We start from the raw sequence: 16,849 nt of genomic DNA, 5'->3' as shown, positions 1-16,849 counted from the left end.
TTCCTTCCCCTTCTCACCCTCCTTCTCTTCTTCCCTCCCTCCCTCTAAGTTTAATCAGGAAAGATAGTTTTGACAGGGAAAAAGCATATCAGCATCAGTAACTAGCTTTTTTGATTTCCTGATTAGAAACTTTAATTGTAGCTTAAATCTAAACATTTTCCCTAAAATATATTGTTAAGGGAAATGGTGATAAATTAGTAATAGATGTGGTTCTTACATAAAAGAAAAACAACCAAAATTCAAAATTTTTTGTTGCTGCAACAACAGCTAAATCAGATGAGTATTAGCATTAACAGTAGGTAAGCACTGAGCCGGTTTCTGTTGTTGGTGCATATTAGTAGATGTGGGGTAGGTAGGGAGGGAACAGACCCCTCCAGATGTATTTTAGATTAGATGTTCCTATTTAGCATTTGAGGGAACCATAAAGAGAGTGAATAAAATATTTTACATTGTTAAGGAGGTTTTTTTGTTTTTTTGTTTTATGGTGGGTTGAGGAATTAATTTAGGGGCTTACTGTGATATAAGCAAATGTGACATGAAAATCTTAATTTTATAAAAAGAAATTTCTGTAAATGATATGTTCTGCTTAGAATACCCAAATCATAATTTGATTTGCATACAATGTTTAGGAACTCCTTTATAGCTCAGAGTATAAAGGATTAACTTTTGGAATTAAAAGTCACCTGGCTGTAAAAGTATAACAACAAACATCAGCTTTTAAAACACCTTGATTGGCTCTTATCTGACAAATAAATTAAAAAGAAAATGAGAAGAAAGACCAGGTAACATAAGGAAGAAGAAAAACCTTTCATAGCAGCTTAAGTGGCCAGTCAAGGGGAGGGTTTTGTTTTGTACTTTTGGTTGAGCATTTTTCAAGCATTTCCCCCTTTATTTTTTTTTTGTATTGGAAATACATTGCATTTTGTATATATAAGATTTTTTTTTTACATTCGATGTGTCTTGTATGTTTTGAAAACTGATAGTTTTGTATTTATGATACAGCTTACATAATTTTTTTGTGTGTGTTGGTATACATTTTAATACACGAATTTAAAACATTTTATAAAAATAAAATTTCTAAAATATTTTTGAAAAACATTTTCAGATTGTTTCAGACGCCTTCCTTGTCCTTTGTTGATCAGAAAACGAATGTGAAAGAGTCTTCAAATTAAAGCCATCAACCTCTATCCATGCTTTGTCAGCTATATGTAATTTAATTCTATCAAAATTTTCTTTTTCCTCAGTTTGTCTCTGATGCCTGGTGTGGCTGGCATGGAGAAGATCCTGTAAGGAAGAGAATTCATTTATTCATTTTTTCGTTCAGTACATATTTGTTGAGAACTGCCTGGCAGTTTTGTAGGTATTGGGGATATAGCAGTGAGCAAAACAAAGTCCTTGCCCTCCTGCAGTTGGGGGCTAGGGAGAGACAGAAAAAAAGTCAGTCAGTCAAATTTATAGTGATTAGTTGGTATGTAAGTGAGGAGAGGAGGAGGGCTACAGTTCTAGAGGGAGCTGCTTGTTTGGAAGGTGACACTCGAGTTCAGACCTGAAGGGTGAGGGAGGGAGTGAGTCAGGCAAGTATCTGGAGAGAGTCCCCAAGCAAGGGTACAGCAAGTGCAAAGACTGGAAAGTGGGACGGGTTGGTCTGTTCCAGAACCAGCATGGAGGCTGGTGTGGCTGGAGAAGACTGAGCGAGGGGAGCTTAGTAGGAGGTGCAGCCAGCTCTGTGGAGGGTCTCCCAGGCCATGGCGAGGATGTCTACCCTGAGATAGTAGCTAGCGCAGGAGTGTGAGCAGTGGGGAGATCTGACGTAAGCTGTAACTTGATCACTTTGGCGGTGGGGACCAGTTGAGGATCAGCTGAAAGGAGGACAGGTGAGGAGGGAAGCAGGGAGACCAATGAGAAGCTTTTACAATAATCTGGGCAAAATGAAGGCGGCTAGACTGGGGTGGCGGCAGGAGAGGCTGTGACAAGTTGGATTCTGGGTATACTTTGACGGTACGAGTTAATAAGAGTTGCTAATGGATCGGATATAGGTTGTGAGAGGGACAAGTCAAGAATGATACCAAGGTTTTGGCCTCCGGCTTGAACAACTGGAAGAATAGAGTTGCTGTTAGCTGAGATGAGAAGACTATGTAAAAGGAGCGGGGTTTAGGACAAAGTAGGTTTGAGGTAGGTGTTAGGAAGACACCTGGGGCTGTTGAGTAGATGGTTCTTTTATAGGAAAAGTCTCTGATGGAGATAAAAATCTGAGAGTCATCAGTGAATTGATGGTATTTAAAACCACAGGACCAGATGCAACAAATGGGTGTAGATAGACAAGACAGGAGACCCCAGACTGAGCCCAGGGCAGTGTGGAGGTTGGTGAGCTGAGGGACCGGCACAGGACACCGAGAAGAACCAGCAAGGACTAACAGTTACAGCTTAGTGTGTGGTAAGTGCAGCGGGTGTGGGGTCCTTCACTCAGTGTGCTCTTGGGCAAAATTCCTTTATGGGTTTATTCGTGCAGCCACCTGTCTGTCCTCTATGTCTTGAATATCTACTATGCCTAGCACTGTTTTCAGCAGCAGCCAAGGCAATAAACAAACACATTTTAGTTGTTGGGGGAAACTGGGGACAAGAGATAATAAGAAACCCAGAAAATATCAGCAGTTGGCTTATCTGTAGGGGTTCCTCCCTCTCGGCATTGTTGTAAGGATTTAATAAGATAATGCTCACAGAGTGCTTACTTATCTCAGTGCTTGGACCAAGAAAGTGCTCACTGCACATTCCTTGGTGTTATTTGGGTCCCATCCTCTTGCGTGGCAACAGTTCCCCGATCACTCTCTCTCCCAGCAGTCATGCCTCTGCGTGATCCTTCCAAAGTGCCTATCTTATCATGTCAGTTGTCTTTAAAATCCTGGACCTGCTTGTGCTCTCTTGTTTCTGTGGCGTCGTATGTGCGGTTCTCTCTTCTATACTGCCCTCCCCCACCTAATTTTTTTCCCTGATTCCTTCTTATCTTTTTCCTTGAGATGATCCTTCTACTGAAGGCTTCCCTGCCCTCTTGTAGCCCCCTCTTTTCTCTGTCGTGGTTTTTTTGACCTGTATCATTTATTTAATGGAGTCCCCTATTAGACTGTAAGCTCAATGAAAGCCAGGTCTGTTAGGTGTTTTATACCAGAGTCCAACGGAAGCCTGGCTCCAGTTGGAGCCTCAGTAAATCTTTGCTGAATGATTGGAATTCCTGTATGCCCACATGCCCATAGTGCATTCTGTGTTCTCCCTCTGCACTAGGATGTCACGAGGCTGTCAAATTAAGATGTAGCACATTACCAGCATTTTCTTTATCTTCCCATTTTAGTTTGGCATTTTGCTGTGAAGCATCGTTAGGGGAAAGTAAAACTTTACTTGGATAAAAAAAGATCTGCTTCCAAATTATATGAAATGAATAAACATATCCCTGGAGTGTTTAAGTTGGCAAGTATGGCAGTCTATTATTCTACATATGTTTTGTGTTATTACTGTAATTTACTTACCGACCTTTAGAGAAGGAGAAAATGATTTTCTAATAACTCTTAGTCTCTTAAGAGCACTTGAATGGATTTCCTTGCTCATAACCTCTATCCTTAAGACTATGGATATACCATACAGCTATTAAAATACCTAAATTAGAAAATCATTTGCTGTGGGGCTATGAGTTTAACCCTCGAAGAATTGTTGTGTAGTTGTATATATTCACATGGCAGGGGCAGAAGAATTTGCATCAAACATGGGACTCAACAGAGACCAGGCCTTTGAAGTCGTTTGGCATCAACAGGGACTTACTGCTGAGTCAGATGGCATTGTGAGCAGACCAAAACTTGGGACATTTTCGTTACAGTTATGATTCAGGAAAATGAGTCGCTGGTGTTCATTTTGTAACTTCATTTATGAGGTCAGGCCCTCAGAACTGCTTATCACGTGGAAGTAAAAGAAAAATCTGTCTCTGTAATTTCTCATCACCAGGGCTAGAGTAGGTGTCTAGAGAGAGCATTCTGGGCCTGAGTTTGGGTTTGGCGGTTCTGAGCAACCGATCAGCTGGGAAACATCCAGCAGTGAATGAAGACTCCTGCTTAGTACCAAGGTGGCTGCTCTGAGGAGTTGGAGCAAACTTTCACATTCATCAGATTCAAATCTTCCTCCCCTCCCGAGCCCTTATTTTATCTTCACAGTAGTTGATGCGTTTGCAGACTATGCAGTCCTAGCTTACAGGGGAAGAACTACATCCCAGGCAGTTAATCTGATAAAGCCAGGGCCAGAATCCAAATCCGATTTTCTTTTCTTTATGGAAACACCCACTGGGCTATGTGTTGAGTGTTTCGGTTGGAAGTGGAATCCTCTTGGAAACGTGGCCAGTGAACACCAGACTAGGGGTCAAGGTGTGAGTTTCAGCAGCTGGGGAAGATTTTGGAGATCTGTGTTTCTCATTTCAGATTTATTTGCTGCACTCTGTCAACTTTCTGAGACATAAAAAGTCCTTTTTAGGAGGAAGGAAGAAGGAGCTACTATTTTTTTAAGGGCCTTTTATGTGTCAGGCCCCGTGCTGGGCGCTTTCCACACATTATTTAATTAAATCCTAACGACAAGGCTGCAAGCTGTTATCTCTGTTTTCTAGATGTGGAAACAGGTGTAGAGAGGTTAAATCACTAGGGCCCCATAGGCAAGGTGGGGAGCTGTAGTTTCGGTCCGTGGTTGTTGGCCTCCACCACAGCCCCCTGGGCTGGAGGATCCAGGAGCATCATTTCAGCTCTGCACTTAATTCATTGTTCATTTCACTCATTCACATCATGGGTCATGCATGACCGATCTTAAGTCCTGAGCTCTCAGAGATGATGTCAAAGGTGGTCTCTGCTGCTGAAGAGCTTCCACTTCTGTTATCCTGGCTAACCCATCTCTGTGCCCGTAGGGATTGCTCTTGGAAAAAAAGCAGCAGGGGCCGTTCTGATGGGAGCCAAACAGACAGCAGAGGTTGGGGGATGCTTTGGATTTGCCAGCACTTGGCCGCGGCTCAACCTAGTCTCAGTTCACAAATGATTCAAACACTGAGCAAGGTAGGTGGCAGCCCTACGGCAACCTGGTCCGTGGAGAAGCCTGTTCTACTTCGAAACTTTTAGGGGGTTCATTTCAAATTAGTGGCAGCCCTGGGGCTAGTGGATCCATGTGTTTCTTCTGCCATCTTGATTTCATTTCCTTTTCTCCTTTTCCTTACATTTGAAAAGGTGCCAACTCTCAGAGCCTCAGTTTCCTCATTTGTCAAATAGGGACTGCAACATCTAATTGCAAGGTTTTTGTGAGGCTTGAAAAATATGTCAAACATCTGACACAGGTCTCAATAGTAGAATTACCTTTGTCCCAGTTACAAATTGCTATTCCTTTGCTGCCCACATTTCCTTGGTTTACAAATCGGGACTGTGCGGCTTTTGCTCCATAGAACACACCTCACTCCAGGCATCCTTCTCTACCTCATGGTGGATCTGTCCTCATGGCTATTGGCTCCCAGGAGACAGACCTTGCTCAGCAGGAAAGCTGTCCCAGACGTTATTCTTTTCGGGATATGCATGGACTTGAGTGGTGGAGGATTAGGAGTGGCGTTGGGGAAAAGACCTTGGGCCACAGCGGCTTTGCTTTGGCTGTCAAGTGGATCCAAGTTCAAATCCTGGCTGCACTACCATCCCAGCTGTGTGGCCTTCAGCAAATGGTTTAATCTTCTCAAGGAGCTACTTCTGTGGTAGCCTCGGATGTGGGGATCTACGTGGGCTACCCAGCTTCTCAGGGGATCTGGAGGGCCTGGTCCATCCAGGAGTGAAGCTTCTCACACTTTACTGCATAAACCGCCCCCCACCCCAAACCCAGGTCTCACTCCAGACCAATTAACTCAGAGTTGCCAGGCATGGGACCCAGGCATCCATATGTTTGAAAGTTCCCCGGGTGATTCCAGAGCACAGCGGAGGTTGAGAACCCATGTCCTCCGCCCTTGCCCTGGATGGCCTACCAAGCCATTGCCAGTCCCACTCCTGTGCCACAGCCAGCTGTGCCTGTGATGTCTGCTTTTGCAGCATGGTTTGTCCACCTGCTCTGCTGTGACACTCTCAGGAACGTCCCGAGCAGCACAGATGTCTGGTGTGCATATTAGCACAGCTGGGGGGGTGTTTTCTGCTTGGATTTGATGGCTAGCTTATAGAGCAACTCTGCCAAGGTTGGAGTATTACCAGTATTACCAGTTCCTCCTCCAGTCACTGTTTTCTCTGTTCAGGTGTCTCACCTGTGTCTGTTTGCTTTCACCTTTTACCTAGTGCTGTGACATTCCCATTGTGACAGATACTGGTTTTTTTGTTGTTGTTGTTGTTTTGTGGCAGATACTGTTGGTGGCCATCCTAATATCCAGTCTCTCCCTTTTCCTCACTAACAACTGCTGTATTGTTGGGAGCTGCAGCGTGCTCAGCTAAAATCAACAACAGCTACATTTTCCAATTGCTTATGTAGAGGTAGCAGATGTAAGCAGAACTTGTAGGGTGAAGCTTCCAGGAAAGCTCCTAAAAGCTTGCCTTACTCAGTTGGGAGGCAGGAGCCCTTCATTCCTTACCATCTTTTTTCCTGCCTGGAGTGTGGATTCGCTGAATGATGGTCTAACAGCCATTTTGTGCCCATGAGGTGACCTTGTAGATGGATGCCACAAGCTAAGGGTGGCAGAGCAGAAATACAGAAGGAGCTTGGGATTTTGATGACAACTGTGGAGCTACCATTCCAGCCCTGTACTATTTATCTCTGAAGTTCATGTTACATGAGAAAATATTCAACCTCTCCCTTGTTTTAAGAGACTCTTATCTCTGGTCTTTGCTACTAGTCCCTGAATTCAGCTCCTGATACTCCCATAAACAAACCAAGTATATAAGAACAGTTCAGCAAATGTCAGTGACCCCTGCATCCCTGTCTCTTCCATCCCCTAGCCCTAGCCACCCACCGTACCTCCTCTAATAACTAGAAATCAAGGTGGAAGATTGTTGAAGTTTGGTGGAATCTCAGAAAGGCACAGACAGGTGATTCATGGACCAGGCCCAGTCCACAGAGGAGTTTTGTTTGGCCCACACTTAATTTTTGAAAAAACACTGAACTTGTTGCCAGCATTTGAAAATCTGGTGGTTTCACATAAAAATCCTGATTTCTTAGAAAATCTATTGAGCCAGGGTCGTCTTTTCTTCCTGGCAGCCATCAGCTGGAACTGAGCATCAGCCGCCCCCTGAGATGGTGGATGCGTGGATCATCACAGTCCACCTTCACTCATGTCACCTGTGTGGCCTGAAGGTATCTGAGTTTGCAGTCTTCCCTCTCCCTGCCAAGTGCGCACCCCAGAGATGGTCTGCTAAAACAGGATTCCTGAATTTCCTGTGCCTTTCCTCCTTCCCAGTCTCCCCTGACCCAACACTAGCATGTTGGGCTTTTTGGTTTTTGTTCTTCTCTGAGAAAACTGTGTACGCATTTAAAAAAAAATATTTATTTATTTTTGGCTGCATTGGGTCTTTGTTGCTGTGCGCGGGCTTTCTCTAGTTGTGGTGAGTGGGGGCTACTCTTTGTTGCGATGCGCGGGCTTCTCATTGTGGTGGCTTCTCTTGTTGTGGAGCAAGGGCTCTAGGCGCGCGGGCTTCAGTAGTTGTGGTTCACGGGCTCTATAGCGCAGGCTCAGTATTCGCGGCGCACGGGCTTAGTTGCTCCACAGCATGTGGGATCTTCCCGGACCAGGGCTCGAACCTGTGTCCCCTGCATTGGCAGGTGGATTCTTAACCACTGCATCACCAGGGAAGCCCCTGTCTTTATTTTTATTTATTTATTTTGGGCTGCATTGGGTCTTCATTGCTGCACGTGGGCTTTCTCTAATTGTAGCGAGTGGGGCCTACTCTTCGTTGCGGTGCTTGGGCTTCTTATTGCAGTGGCTTCTCTTCTGGAGCACAGGCTCTGGGCGCGTGGGCTCAGTAATTGTGGCTCACAGGCTCTAGAGTGCAGGCTCAGTAGTTGTGGCGCACGGGCTTAGTTGCTCTGCGGCATGTGGGATCTTCCCAAACCAGGGCTCGAACCCGTGTCCCCTGCATTGGCAGGCAGATTCTTAACCACTGCACTACCAGGCAAGTCCCTCATATGTCTTATTGACGAGAGGCAACAAGAGGGAGAACTGCATGCTCCCTGGGGAGCAGCTGTTGGGCATTTGATTGAAGCACCGAGACATCCAGAGGACAATTGAGTATTGAATGTGGATACTTTTGAATGGCTTTTATTACCATGTTGTGAACTGACTTCAAGTTGCTAAGAGCAGCTCCATCTCAGCTTGCTCTTACCGGGTGCTGAGACATCACTCTGAGTTTTCCAGTATGGCAGGACTTGCAAGATGCTCTGGGCTTGCGAAGTGACATGTGTGCTCCTCGGCTGTCTGAAAACCTCAGCGGCTGTACTGCCACCCTCAGCTGGAGTGACCCTACTGGAGCCGTTAAATGGAGACTCTCTCTCTCAGTCTGACGTGTGTGTAAGTCTTTATATCATTAGTCATTAACTGTGCTTGGGAAGTTAAATGCCCATGAAGCTCTTACAAACAAACATAGGTCTCTGGGGTTTTGGAGAGAAAAACAAAAACTGTCTGGATGATAATTTGTAGCTATGATTATTTATGAGCAACAGAGTGCAGCATGTTGTGTTGGGAATGATCATCTCTGCATTAGCGACTCTAAGTAAAATGGAGCCACGGTGAGCACAGAGTGAATTCTCGGTCAGTAGACTGGCTTGAGGTCAAGACAGGAAACAGTTAAGTGGAACCGGCATTTCCCGGGTCAGCACCAAAGTCTTAGGGTTAATTCCATTGCAAAAATTTGAGTATTAATGGAATCTCATAGGATGCCGGATGGTGATTGGGCAACAGACCTAATGAAATTCCCTGCTTTGGAATTGGTTTCTGTGGGAAGCAGGACCCTGTTGCTGGGGCAAGCTGGGCGTGTGGATGGCTGGAAGGGAGTGCGGGGGAGGCTGTTGGAGCCTTGGTGCAGGTAGACTCTGCCAGCCTTTGTTGGTTGGTTACCCACTTTTAAGAAAATGTGTCTATAACTGTCATATTACTTAATTTTCATAGGAAACATACTCAGTGAATAGCTTGTATAAAAAAGGAACTGAAGGGCTTCCCTGGTGGCACAGTGGTTGAGAGTCCGCCTGCCGATGCAAGGGACACGGCTTTGTGCCCCGGTCTGGAAAGATCCCACATGCCGCGGAGTGGCTGGGCCTATGAGCCATGGCCGCTGAGCCTGCGCGTCCGGAGCCTGTGCTCCACAACGGGAGAGGCCCCAACAGTGAGAGGCCCGTGTACCGCAAAAAAATAAAAAATAAAGGAACTGAAAAACTTAATGTCTTAAAAAACAAAAAAGAGGCTTCATTCCATACAGACTTCTGAACACGGTTATTGTATTCCAGTTCTGTGGAAGAACAACTCTGGAGGCTAGCCCACTTATCAAATTTTCTTTTCTTTTCAGAAATAGCTTAGGAGCAATGCTGCTTGGGGTCCAAGTATGAATTTTCGCTGATTTTTGAGACTGTGGCCATGTGTTCTTTATCTAAGCCCGTCTTCTGCCCCATCATATCCAAACATTTTATGCACCAGCAATATTCCCAAGTATTCCAGCAGAAAATCTGGTATGTCTTGAAAAAAATCACTTCCATGACTTATTAATGAACTAACTAGGCATCATTTTCATTGGGTTCATTTACCCAAATTTATCACAGAGTATCATTTAAGAAGAAAAAAAAATAGATGGAGTAATTGAATCGAAGTCCTTTTTGGAATAATATTAACATTCCAGGATCTCCACCCCCATGGATATTTCAGTTGCCAGTGTGTCAAATTTCCCCTTCAAGAAAATGAGGTGCAAATCCCTTCAGTACAAGGGCTGCCTCTCTTCTGTTTGCCCCTCAGACTCCCTCCTCCCTCTTCCCTGCCCTGTTGTGGTTCTGGAGGTGCCTTGTGTAGACCAAATCAATGCGCTCCTTGCCCTATGGCTTCCAGTGGGTTTAGGTAATGCAGGGTGGATGGTGCAGAGTGAGATCAGGGTATTTTTTTTTTTTAATTGAAGTTTAGTTGGTTTACAGTATTGTGTTAGTTTCAGGTGTACAGCAAAGTGATTCAGTTTCATACATATATATATATATTTTTCCAGATTCTTTTTCATTGTACGTTTTTACAAGATATTGAATATAGTTCCCTATGCTATACCTCAGGTCCTTGTTGTTTATTTGTTTTATATATAGTAGTGCGTATCTGTTAATCCCAAACTCCTAATTTATCCCTTTCCCCTTTGGTAACCATAAGTTTGTTTTCTATGTCTGTGAGTCTGTTTCTGTTTTGTAAAGAAGTTCATTTGTATCATTTTTTAGGATTCCATATATGTGATATCATATGATACCTGTCTTTCTCTGTCTGCGCTTAGTATGATAATCTCTAGATCCATCCATATTGCTGCAAATGACATTATTTCATTTTTTTAATGGCCAATATTCCATTGTGTATATGTACCACATCTTCTTTATCCATTCATCTGTTGGTGGACATTTAGGATGCTTCAATGTCTTGGCTATTGTAAATAGTGCTGCTGTGAACATTGGGGTGCATCTATCTTTTAAATTAGAGTTCTTGTCTTTTCTGGATATATGCCCAGGAATGGGATTGCTGGATAATATGGTAACTGTATATTTAGTTTTTTAGGGGACTTTCATAGGGTTCTCCATAGTGATTGTACCAATTTACATTCCCAGCAACAGTGTAGCAGTTTCCCTTTTCTCCACATCCTCTCCAGCATTTATTATTTAGAGACTTTTTGATGATGGCCATTCTGACCGGTGTGAGATGATACCTCATTGTAGTTTTGATTTGCATTTCTCTAATAACTAGTGATGCTGAACATCTTTTCATGTACCTGTTGGCCATCTGTATGTCTCCTTTGGAGAAATGTCTATTTAGGTCTTCAGCCCATTTTTATTTTTTTTTAAGTTTTTTTGTCTTCTCTTTTTAAAAAAAATTATTTATTTTTGCCTGTGTTGGGTCTTCGTTGCTGCACACGGGCTTTCTCTAGTTGCGGCGAGCAGGGGCTACTCTTTGTTGCGGGGTGCGGGCTTCTTACTGTGGTGGCTTCTCTTGTTGCAGAGCACAGGCTCTAGGCATGTGGGCTTCAGTAGTTGTGGCTCGCGGGCTCTAGAGCGTAGGCTCAGTAGTTGTGGCGCACGGGCTTAGTTGCTCCACGGCATGTGGGATCTTCCTGGACCAGGGATCGAACCCATGTCCGCTGCATTGGCAGGCAGATTCTTAACCACTGCACCACCAGGGAAGCCCACATTCTTTTTTCTAAATATTCTTTTCCATTATGGTTTATCATAGGATATTGAATATAGTTCTTTGAGCTATACAGTAGGACCTTGTTGTTTATCCATCCTGTATATAAAAGCTTACATCTGCTCACCCCAACCTCCCACTCCATCCCTCCCCCAACCCTCTACCCCTTGGCAACCACAAGTCTCTTCTCTACATCTGGGAGTCTCATCAGTGTCTTACAGTTTTCAGAGTATAGGTCTTTTGCCTCCTTAGGTAGGTTTATTCCTAGGTATTTTATTCTTTTTGATGTGATGGTAAATGGGATTGTTTCCTTAATTTCTCTTTCTGATACTTTGTTGTTAGTATATAGGAATGCAATAATTTTCTGTATATTAATTCTGTATCCTGCAACTTTACCAAATTCATTGATGAGCTCTAATAGTTTTCTAGTGGTTTTCACAGTGACAGTGTTACTTCTTCCTTTCCAGTTTGGATTCATTTTACTTCTTTTTCTTGTCTAATTGCTGTGGCTAGGACTTCCAAAACTATGTTGAAAAAAAGTGGTGAGAATGGGCATTCTTGTCTTGTTCCTGATCTTAGAGGGAATGCTTTCAGCTTTTCACCATTGAGTACAGTAAGTCCCCTACATATGAACCTTCAAGTTGCAAACTTTCAAAGATGCAAACATGTGTTCCATCAACATCAGGCATGAATGAAGTTGCAGCTTGCCCTCTGTCTCCTATTGCTGACGATCCTTCAGCTCTACCATCTCCCACCTCCTCCGCCTCCTCCAGTCAGTAATTCTTCTTGCCTGTTGACTCGATGCCAGCCCCCGTATGCCAGCTGTTGTACTGTACTACTGTACTTTTCAAGGTACTGTACTGTAAGATTAAAAATGTTTTATTTTTTGTTTGTTTTTTATGTATTATTTGTGTGAAAAGTATTATAAGCCTATTACAGTACTATATAGCCAATTGTATTAGTTGGGTTCCTAGGCTAACTTTGTTGGACTTATGAACAAATTGGACTTACAGATGTGCGCTTGGAATGGAACTCGTTCGTATGTAGGGGACTTACTCTATGATGTTAGCTGTGGATTTGTCATGTATGGCCTTTATTATGTTGAGGTATGTTTCCTCTTTGCCCACTTTCTGGAGAGTTATCATAAATGGATGTTGAATTTTATCAAAAGCTTTTCCTGCATCTGTTGAGATGATCATATGGTTTTCCTTCAATTTGTGAGTGTGGTGTACCACATTGATTGATTTGCAGATATTGAAAAATCCTTGTATCCCTGGTATAAATCTCACTTGGTCGTGGTGTATGATCCTTTTAATGTATTGTTGGATTTGTATTTTGTTGAGGTATTTTTGCTAGTATTTTGTTGAGGATGTTTGTATCTACATTCATCAGTGATGTTGGCCTGCAATTTTCTTTTTTTGTGATATCTTTGTCTGGTTTTGGTATCAGGGTGATGGTGGACTCATAGAATGAGCTCAGAAGTATTCCTTTCCCTGCAGTTTTTTGGAATAGTTTCAGAAGGATAGGCGTTAACTCTAAATGTTTGGTAGAATTCACCTGTGAAGCCATCTGGTCTAGGACTTTTGTTTGCTGGGAGTTTTTTAAATTACTGATCCCTTTCTGAAGCCCACAGCACCTGTCTGGAAGCCCCCTCCACAAGCCGCCTCCTTTCCCACTCCCTTCAGGCCACACCAGCCCAGGGTTAGTTTCCCTACATGCTGCCAAGACCTTTGTTAGTATTCTACTTATTAAACTCCTAAATTCTCCCAATTGGAGTGTGCCATCTACTTCATGCTGGGATCATAACTGATACAAATAAGCATTGATCCACAGAGATAATAAATAAGAGGATTGCTGACCTCTTGGTGGCTAGCAAAGATTAAAAAGGGGCTGAATTAGCCCAGGCAAAGCATTACTGTCTAAAATTCCAGCCCAAACCTTCCTTCAGGAAACCTGCCCTTCTGCCTCTGTGAATGTTGCCCCATCTCTGGATGGTTTTAGCCCTTTCAGGTTCAAAGCCCTAGGCCTCTGCATGTCAGGCTGGGAGCACCCCGTGATTGGTTTGGCATGTGTTTTGGAGAGTAACTTGGATCCAGCAGTGGGGAGATCTCTTGCTGAAAGTCACAGGATATGGAATGTGAATCATTGATTTTTCCAGTGTGTCTCTAACATGACCCTTTTATTACTCGACTCATAGCTGGTACATGTGTTTTAGGAAAAATGAGTGTTGTTATGGAAAATCTGTGTCCCCTCAAAATCCATATGTTGATGTCCTAATGCTCCATGGTGAGTATTTGGAAATGGGCCTTTGGGAGATAATTAGGGTAAGATGGGGTCATGGGGGTGGGGCCCTCATGATGGGATTAGTGCCTTTATAAGAAGAGAAGCCAGAGAGCTTGATGCTCCCTCACCCTCTGCAGACACACACCACAGAGAGCTCATGTGAGCACACAGCAAGACAGCAGCCACCAACAAGCCAAGCCAGGAGAAAAGGGCCTTAGAATGAAACCTACCTTGCTGGCACCTTGATCTTGGACTTCCCAGGACCTCCAGAACTGTGAGAAATAAATTTGTTGTTTAAGCCACCCAGTATTTTGTTATGGCAGCCTAAGACAAACATGTAGATGTTGTCCTGTAAACGTAATCTAGTTTGGTAGTCCTCCCTCTTTTACCAATTTCTGTTTTGGTAATTCTTCCTTACAGCCCACTTTAACATTAAAGACAATGGGGGCTTTATGGCTGAAATTCAAGCTTTAAAGGCCTGGCTGAACTTGGAAATGAGCAAATTTTCTCAATTTTGCCAAATGAAAAAATCCCTTTAGCTATGGATGCTGAGAAGGCCGGGCCTTTGGTTCTATCCTAAATGGAAGTGGGAAGGTGCTCACAGAATGATGCCAAGCACCAGCAGCTGTACAGTTTCCATTTTATTTTGTGTGTTTTTTTATAGGATATAAATAATGACAAAAATTACAAAATTTATAACTGGAAGCCCAAGCATATTTACATGTTTCCTTTTCAGCAAAGCTACTATTTACTTTGCTCCTATACAGTTTCTTTTTGGTACCATATTTTAGGGTTATTTTACTCTCAATTTACTACATACATATCGACAGTGAATAGGCAAAATATATACAAGGAACTGTTCAGTTCAAGTAATTTAATATTGTATTAAAATTCTCCAACACTGAACTAAAACCATATACATTTGTCAGTTTGAAATAAAATTTAGTTGTCTTTAAAACTCACCAACTGATGAATGTAACTGATAATCTCAGGTTTAAAATAATATTGGTTAATTAAAAAAAATTAAGACAATCCCACAATTTATCCATATCGCTTATTATAATGAACTCCAAAATGATTCACAATATGATTGGTTAGAACAATATACATTAAAATGTTATTTTTCTATAATGATATTGGTACTGTTTATATAATTTGATTCTACATAAATATACATTATGGTATCATACAAATACTCCACAGAGACATTAAAAAAATTAAAATACCTTAATGAAATGTAAGTAAATTTTACTTAATCAAAGAGTAAGCAAACATTTATTTATTTATTTTGTTTCAAGAAAAGAGTTTTATTACTTTGGAATCTCTATTTTTTTTTTTGTATTTGTGTTTTTCTAGAAAAAAAAATTTTTTTTGCAATAGAATTTTATTAACACCTTTCTCAAACAAACAAGGTTTCCATGACAGAAATCTTGACAGCAGGAGCCCTAGATTTTTTGTTTAACGTTTTTTTTAAAACTGTGAAGTTTAAAAAAAAAAAAAAATCTTTGCAGGCTTATGGCTGTGTCAGCACTTTCGGTAAGACGCCAGCCTGCTTGCCCAAATCTCCTGCTCTAGTGAGCGTCTCTGGTATAGTACTTTGCAACGCCCAAGCCAGTTCTCTTGGTAGTAGCAGTAGAAATTTAGTTATTTGAAATGAAAGCAAAACATCCCTCACAACTAACCTAGTTTTCTTATCAATGTGTTAGTGAAACATTCTTTTAATAAAAATATTTAATACAAGACACATTTTTCTGTGCATAATAAATTCCTCTGTTTTAAATCATTAAGTTTTTGAATCAATCCATAGATGTAAAGGTTTTCTTTATCTGACATAGTTGATTACATATAAAATCCACAAATATAGAAATTGGGAAATAGGATTTCCTGGCAATCAGGGGTACTTTTTGTCCTTTTGCATGAAACGATACTCAGTGAGATAAGGATTTTACAGATGCTTTCTGGGGGTAGTTCTGTTCTCATTCTACCTTGAAAACTGCTGACAGTGAAAAATAAACCCAAGATTTTTATACTTTTAGGCAGTATTAGAGATCCCCTGTATTTTTTTTCTTAAGGTATTATCCCCAAATACAGCAAAGCAAGTGTTGGGGCAAAGTCACTAGAAATACCTTGGGTGGTAGCAGGGAGGGGAGTCGGGAGAGTGAGCCACAAATCTCAACTCATTTCTCTCAGGGGTTACGACTGGAAAGTCTTGGTTGCACTTTCTGTCACTGGTGCAGAAAGAACGTCCCCAGGAATGGCCAGTGGCCTTTCGCCCGTGACAAGGCCACACAAACAGCAGTCTTCCTCCTGCGCTGGGTGGAAAGCCTGCTCCGGGACTGCTCGGCGTGCAAGGCACCGCGAGGACGGGAGGACGGTGAGTATCAGAAAATCGTGGTCTCATACTTGGTATTTATTCCCCTCTTGGTTTCTTGTCCCGGCTCCACAATCCACGGCAGATTGGCCAGAGTCTTTTGCTCAGATGGGTCGATCTGCTTTAAAACAGAAAGGCTGATGCCCGTTATACGGTACCTGCCTGGGGTTGCACGCATGCATCCTAACACTGCCTGGAAACCATCACTGTGCTCTGGCAGGACCTCAGGATGTTGGGGGCGTGAGAGTCATCTGTTCGTTCTTCTGATACACATTTACTGCAAGGCGCTGGGCGGGGGGGATGGTGAGTGAGACACAGCCCTTGCTCTTGAAGGCACACAGGTGGGGAGCAGACGTAGGAATACTTTACTGAGAAGTGAGATTTGAGGGGGAAGAGGGTGCTCTGTGGGCACTCAGGAAGGCCACTGACCCCATGTCAGGAGCCAGGGGGGCTTCCTAGGGAAGGTGAACCAGGCTATGTCCTGCCTGCCTCTCAAGCCTCCAGTGGTTTCCATTACAGTCAGAATAAACCCAGAGTCCTCGAGGTGACCCACGGTGGCCCTGTCCGCCTGCCTTTCTACGCTCCAGCCACACCGGCCTCCCTCCTGCTCCCTGTACACCAAGCCCCAGCCCAGACCCGCTGTGCTCATCACCTCTCTGCCTGAATACTCTCCAGACATCTGCCTGCTTTATGCCCTAATGTGAATCAGGGTGCAGTTCAAACATCACCTCCTCACCAGTTTACCCCAAGCAAAATAGCACCTCAACTTTTCTGCTTTCCTCTGCTGCTCTGTTCTTTATAATCCTTTTGCCACATACATC

The 16,849-nt window shown here is 43.1% G+C and overlaps 2 protein-coding genes across 28 annotated transcripts in view; one reads left to right on the top strand and one right to left on the bottom strand.

The window, feature by feature from the left end:
• The window catches only part of APAF1 (apoptotic peptidase activating factor 1), a 107,961-nt gene extending 91,995 nt beyond the window's left edge, over positions 1–15,966 (top strand). For 6 of the 12 annotated variants that reach the window (XM_024758907.1, XM_024758904.1, XM_024758905.1 and 3 more), the window contains one exon: positions 1,245–7,542. In XM_024758907.1, the coding sequence (XP_024614675.1) occupies positions 1,245–1,550 (306 nt within the window). In that variant the 3' untranslated portion in view covers positions 1,551–7,542. Of the gene's footprint in view, positions 1–1,244; positions 7,543–13,794; positions 13,932–15,847 lie in introns of those variants that run through there. The other 6 variants (XR_003005076.1, XR_003005077.1, XR_003005078.1 and 3 more) reach the window with 6 other exon arrangements.
• The window catches only part of ANKS1B (ankyrin repeat and sterile alpha motif domain containing 1B), a 711,904-nt gene continuing 710,064 nt past the window's right edge, over positions 15,010–16,849 (bottom strand). For 6 of the 16 annotated variants that reach the window (XM_024758914.1, XM_024758918.1, XM_024758922.1 and 3 more), the window contains one exon: positions 16,025–16,149. In XM_024758914.1, coding sequence (XP_024614682.1) covers positions 16,039–16,149 — 111 coding nt within the window. In that variant the 3' untranslated portion in view covers positions 16,025–16,038. Of the gene's footprint in view, positions 16,166–16,849 lie in introns of all 16 variants that reach the window. The other 10 variants (XM_024758913.1, XM_024758916.1, XM_024758919.1 and 7 more) reach the window with 4 other exon arrangements.

Source organism: Neophocaena asiaeorientalis, unplaced genomic scaffold (genome assembly GCF_003031525.2).
Source record: "Neophocaena asiaeorientalis asiaeorientalis breed wild unplaced genomic scaffold, Neophocaena_asiaeorientalis_V1.1 scaffold344, whole genome shotgun sequence".
NCBI lineage: Eukaryota > Metazoa > Chordata > Mammalia > Artiodactyla > Phocoenidae > Neophocaena > Neophocaena asiaeorientalis.
The sequence above is the reverse complement of the archived record's forward strand: the minus strand, read 5'-3'. Positions and strand labels throughout refer to the sequence as shown.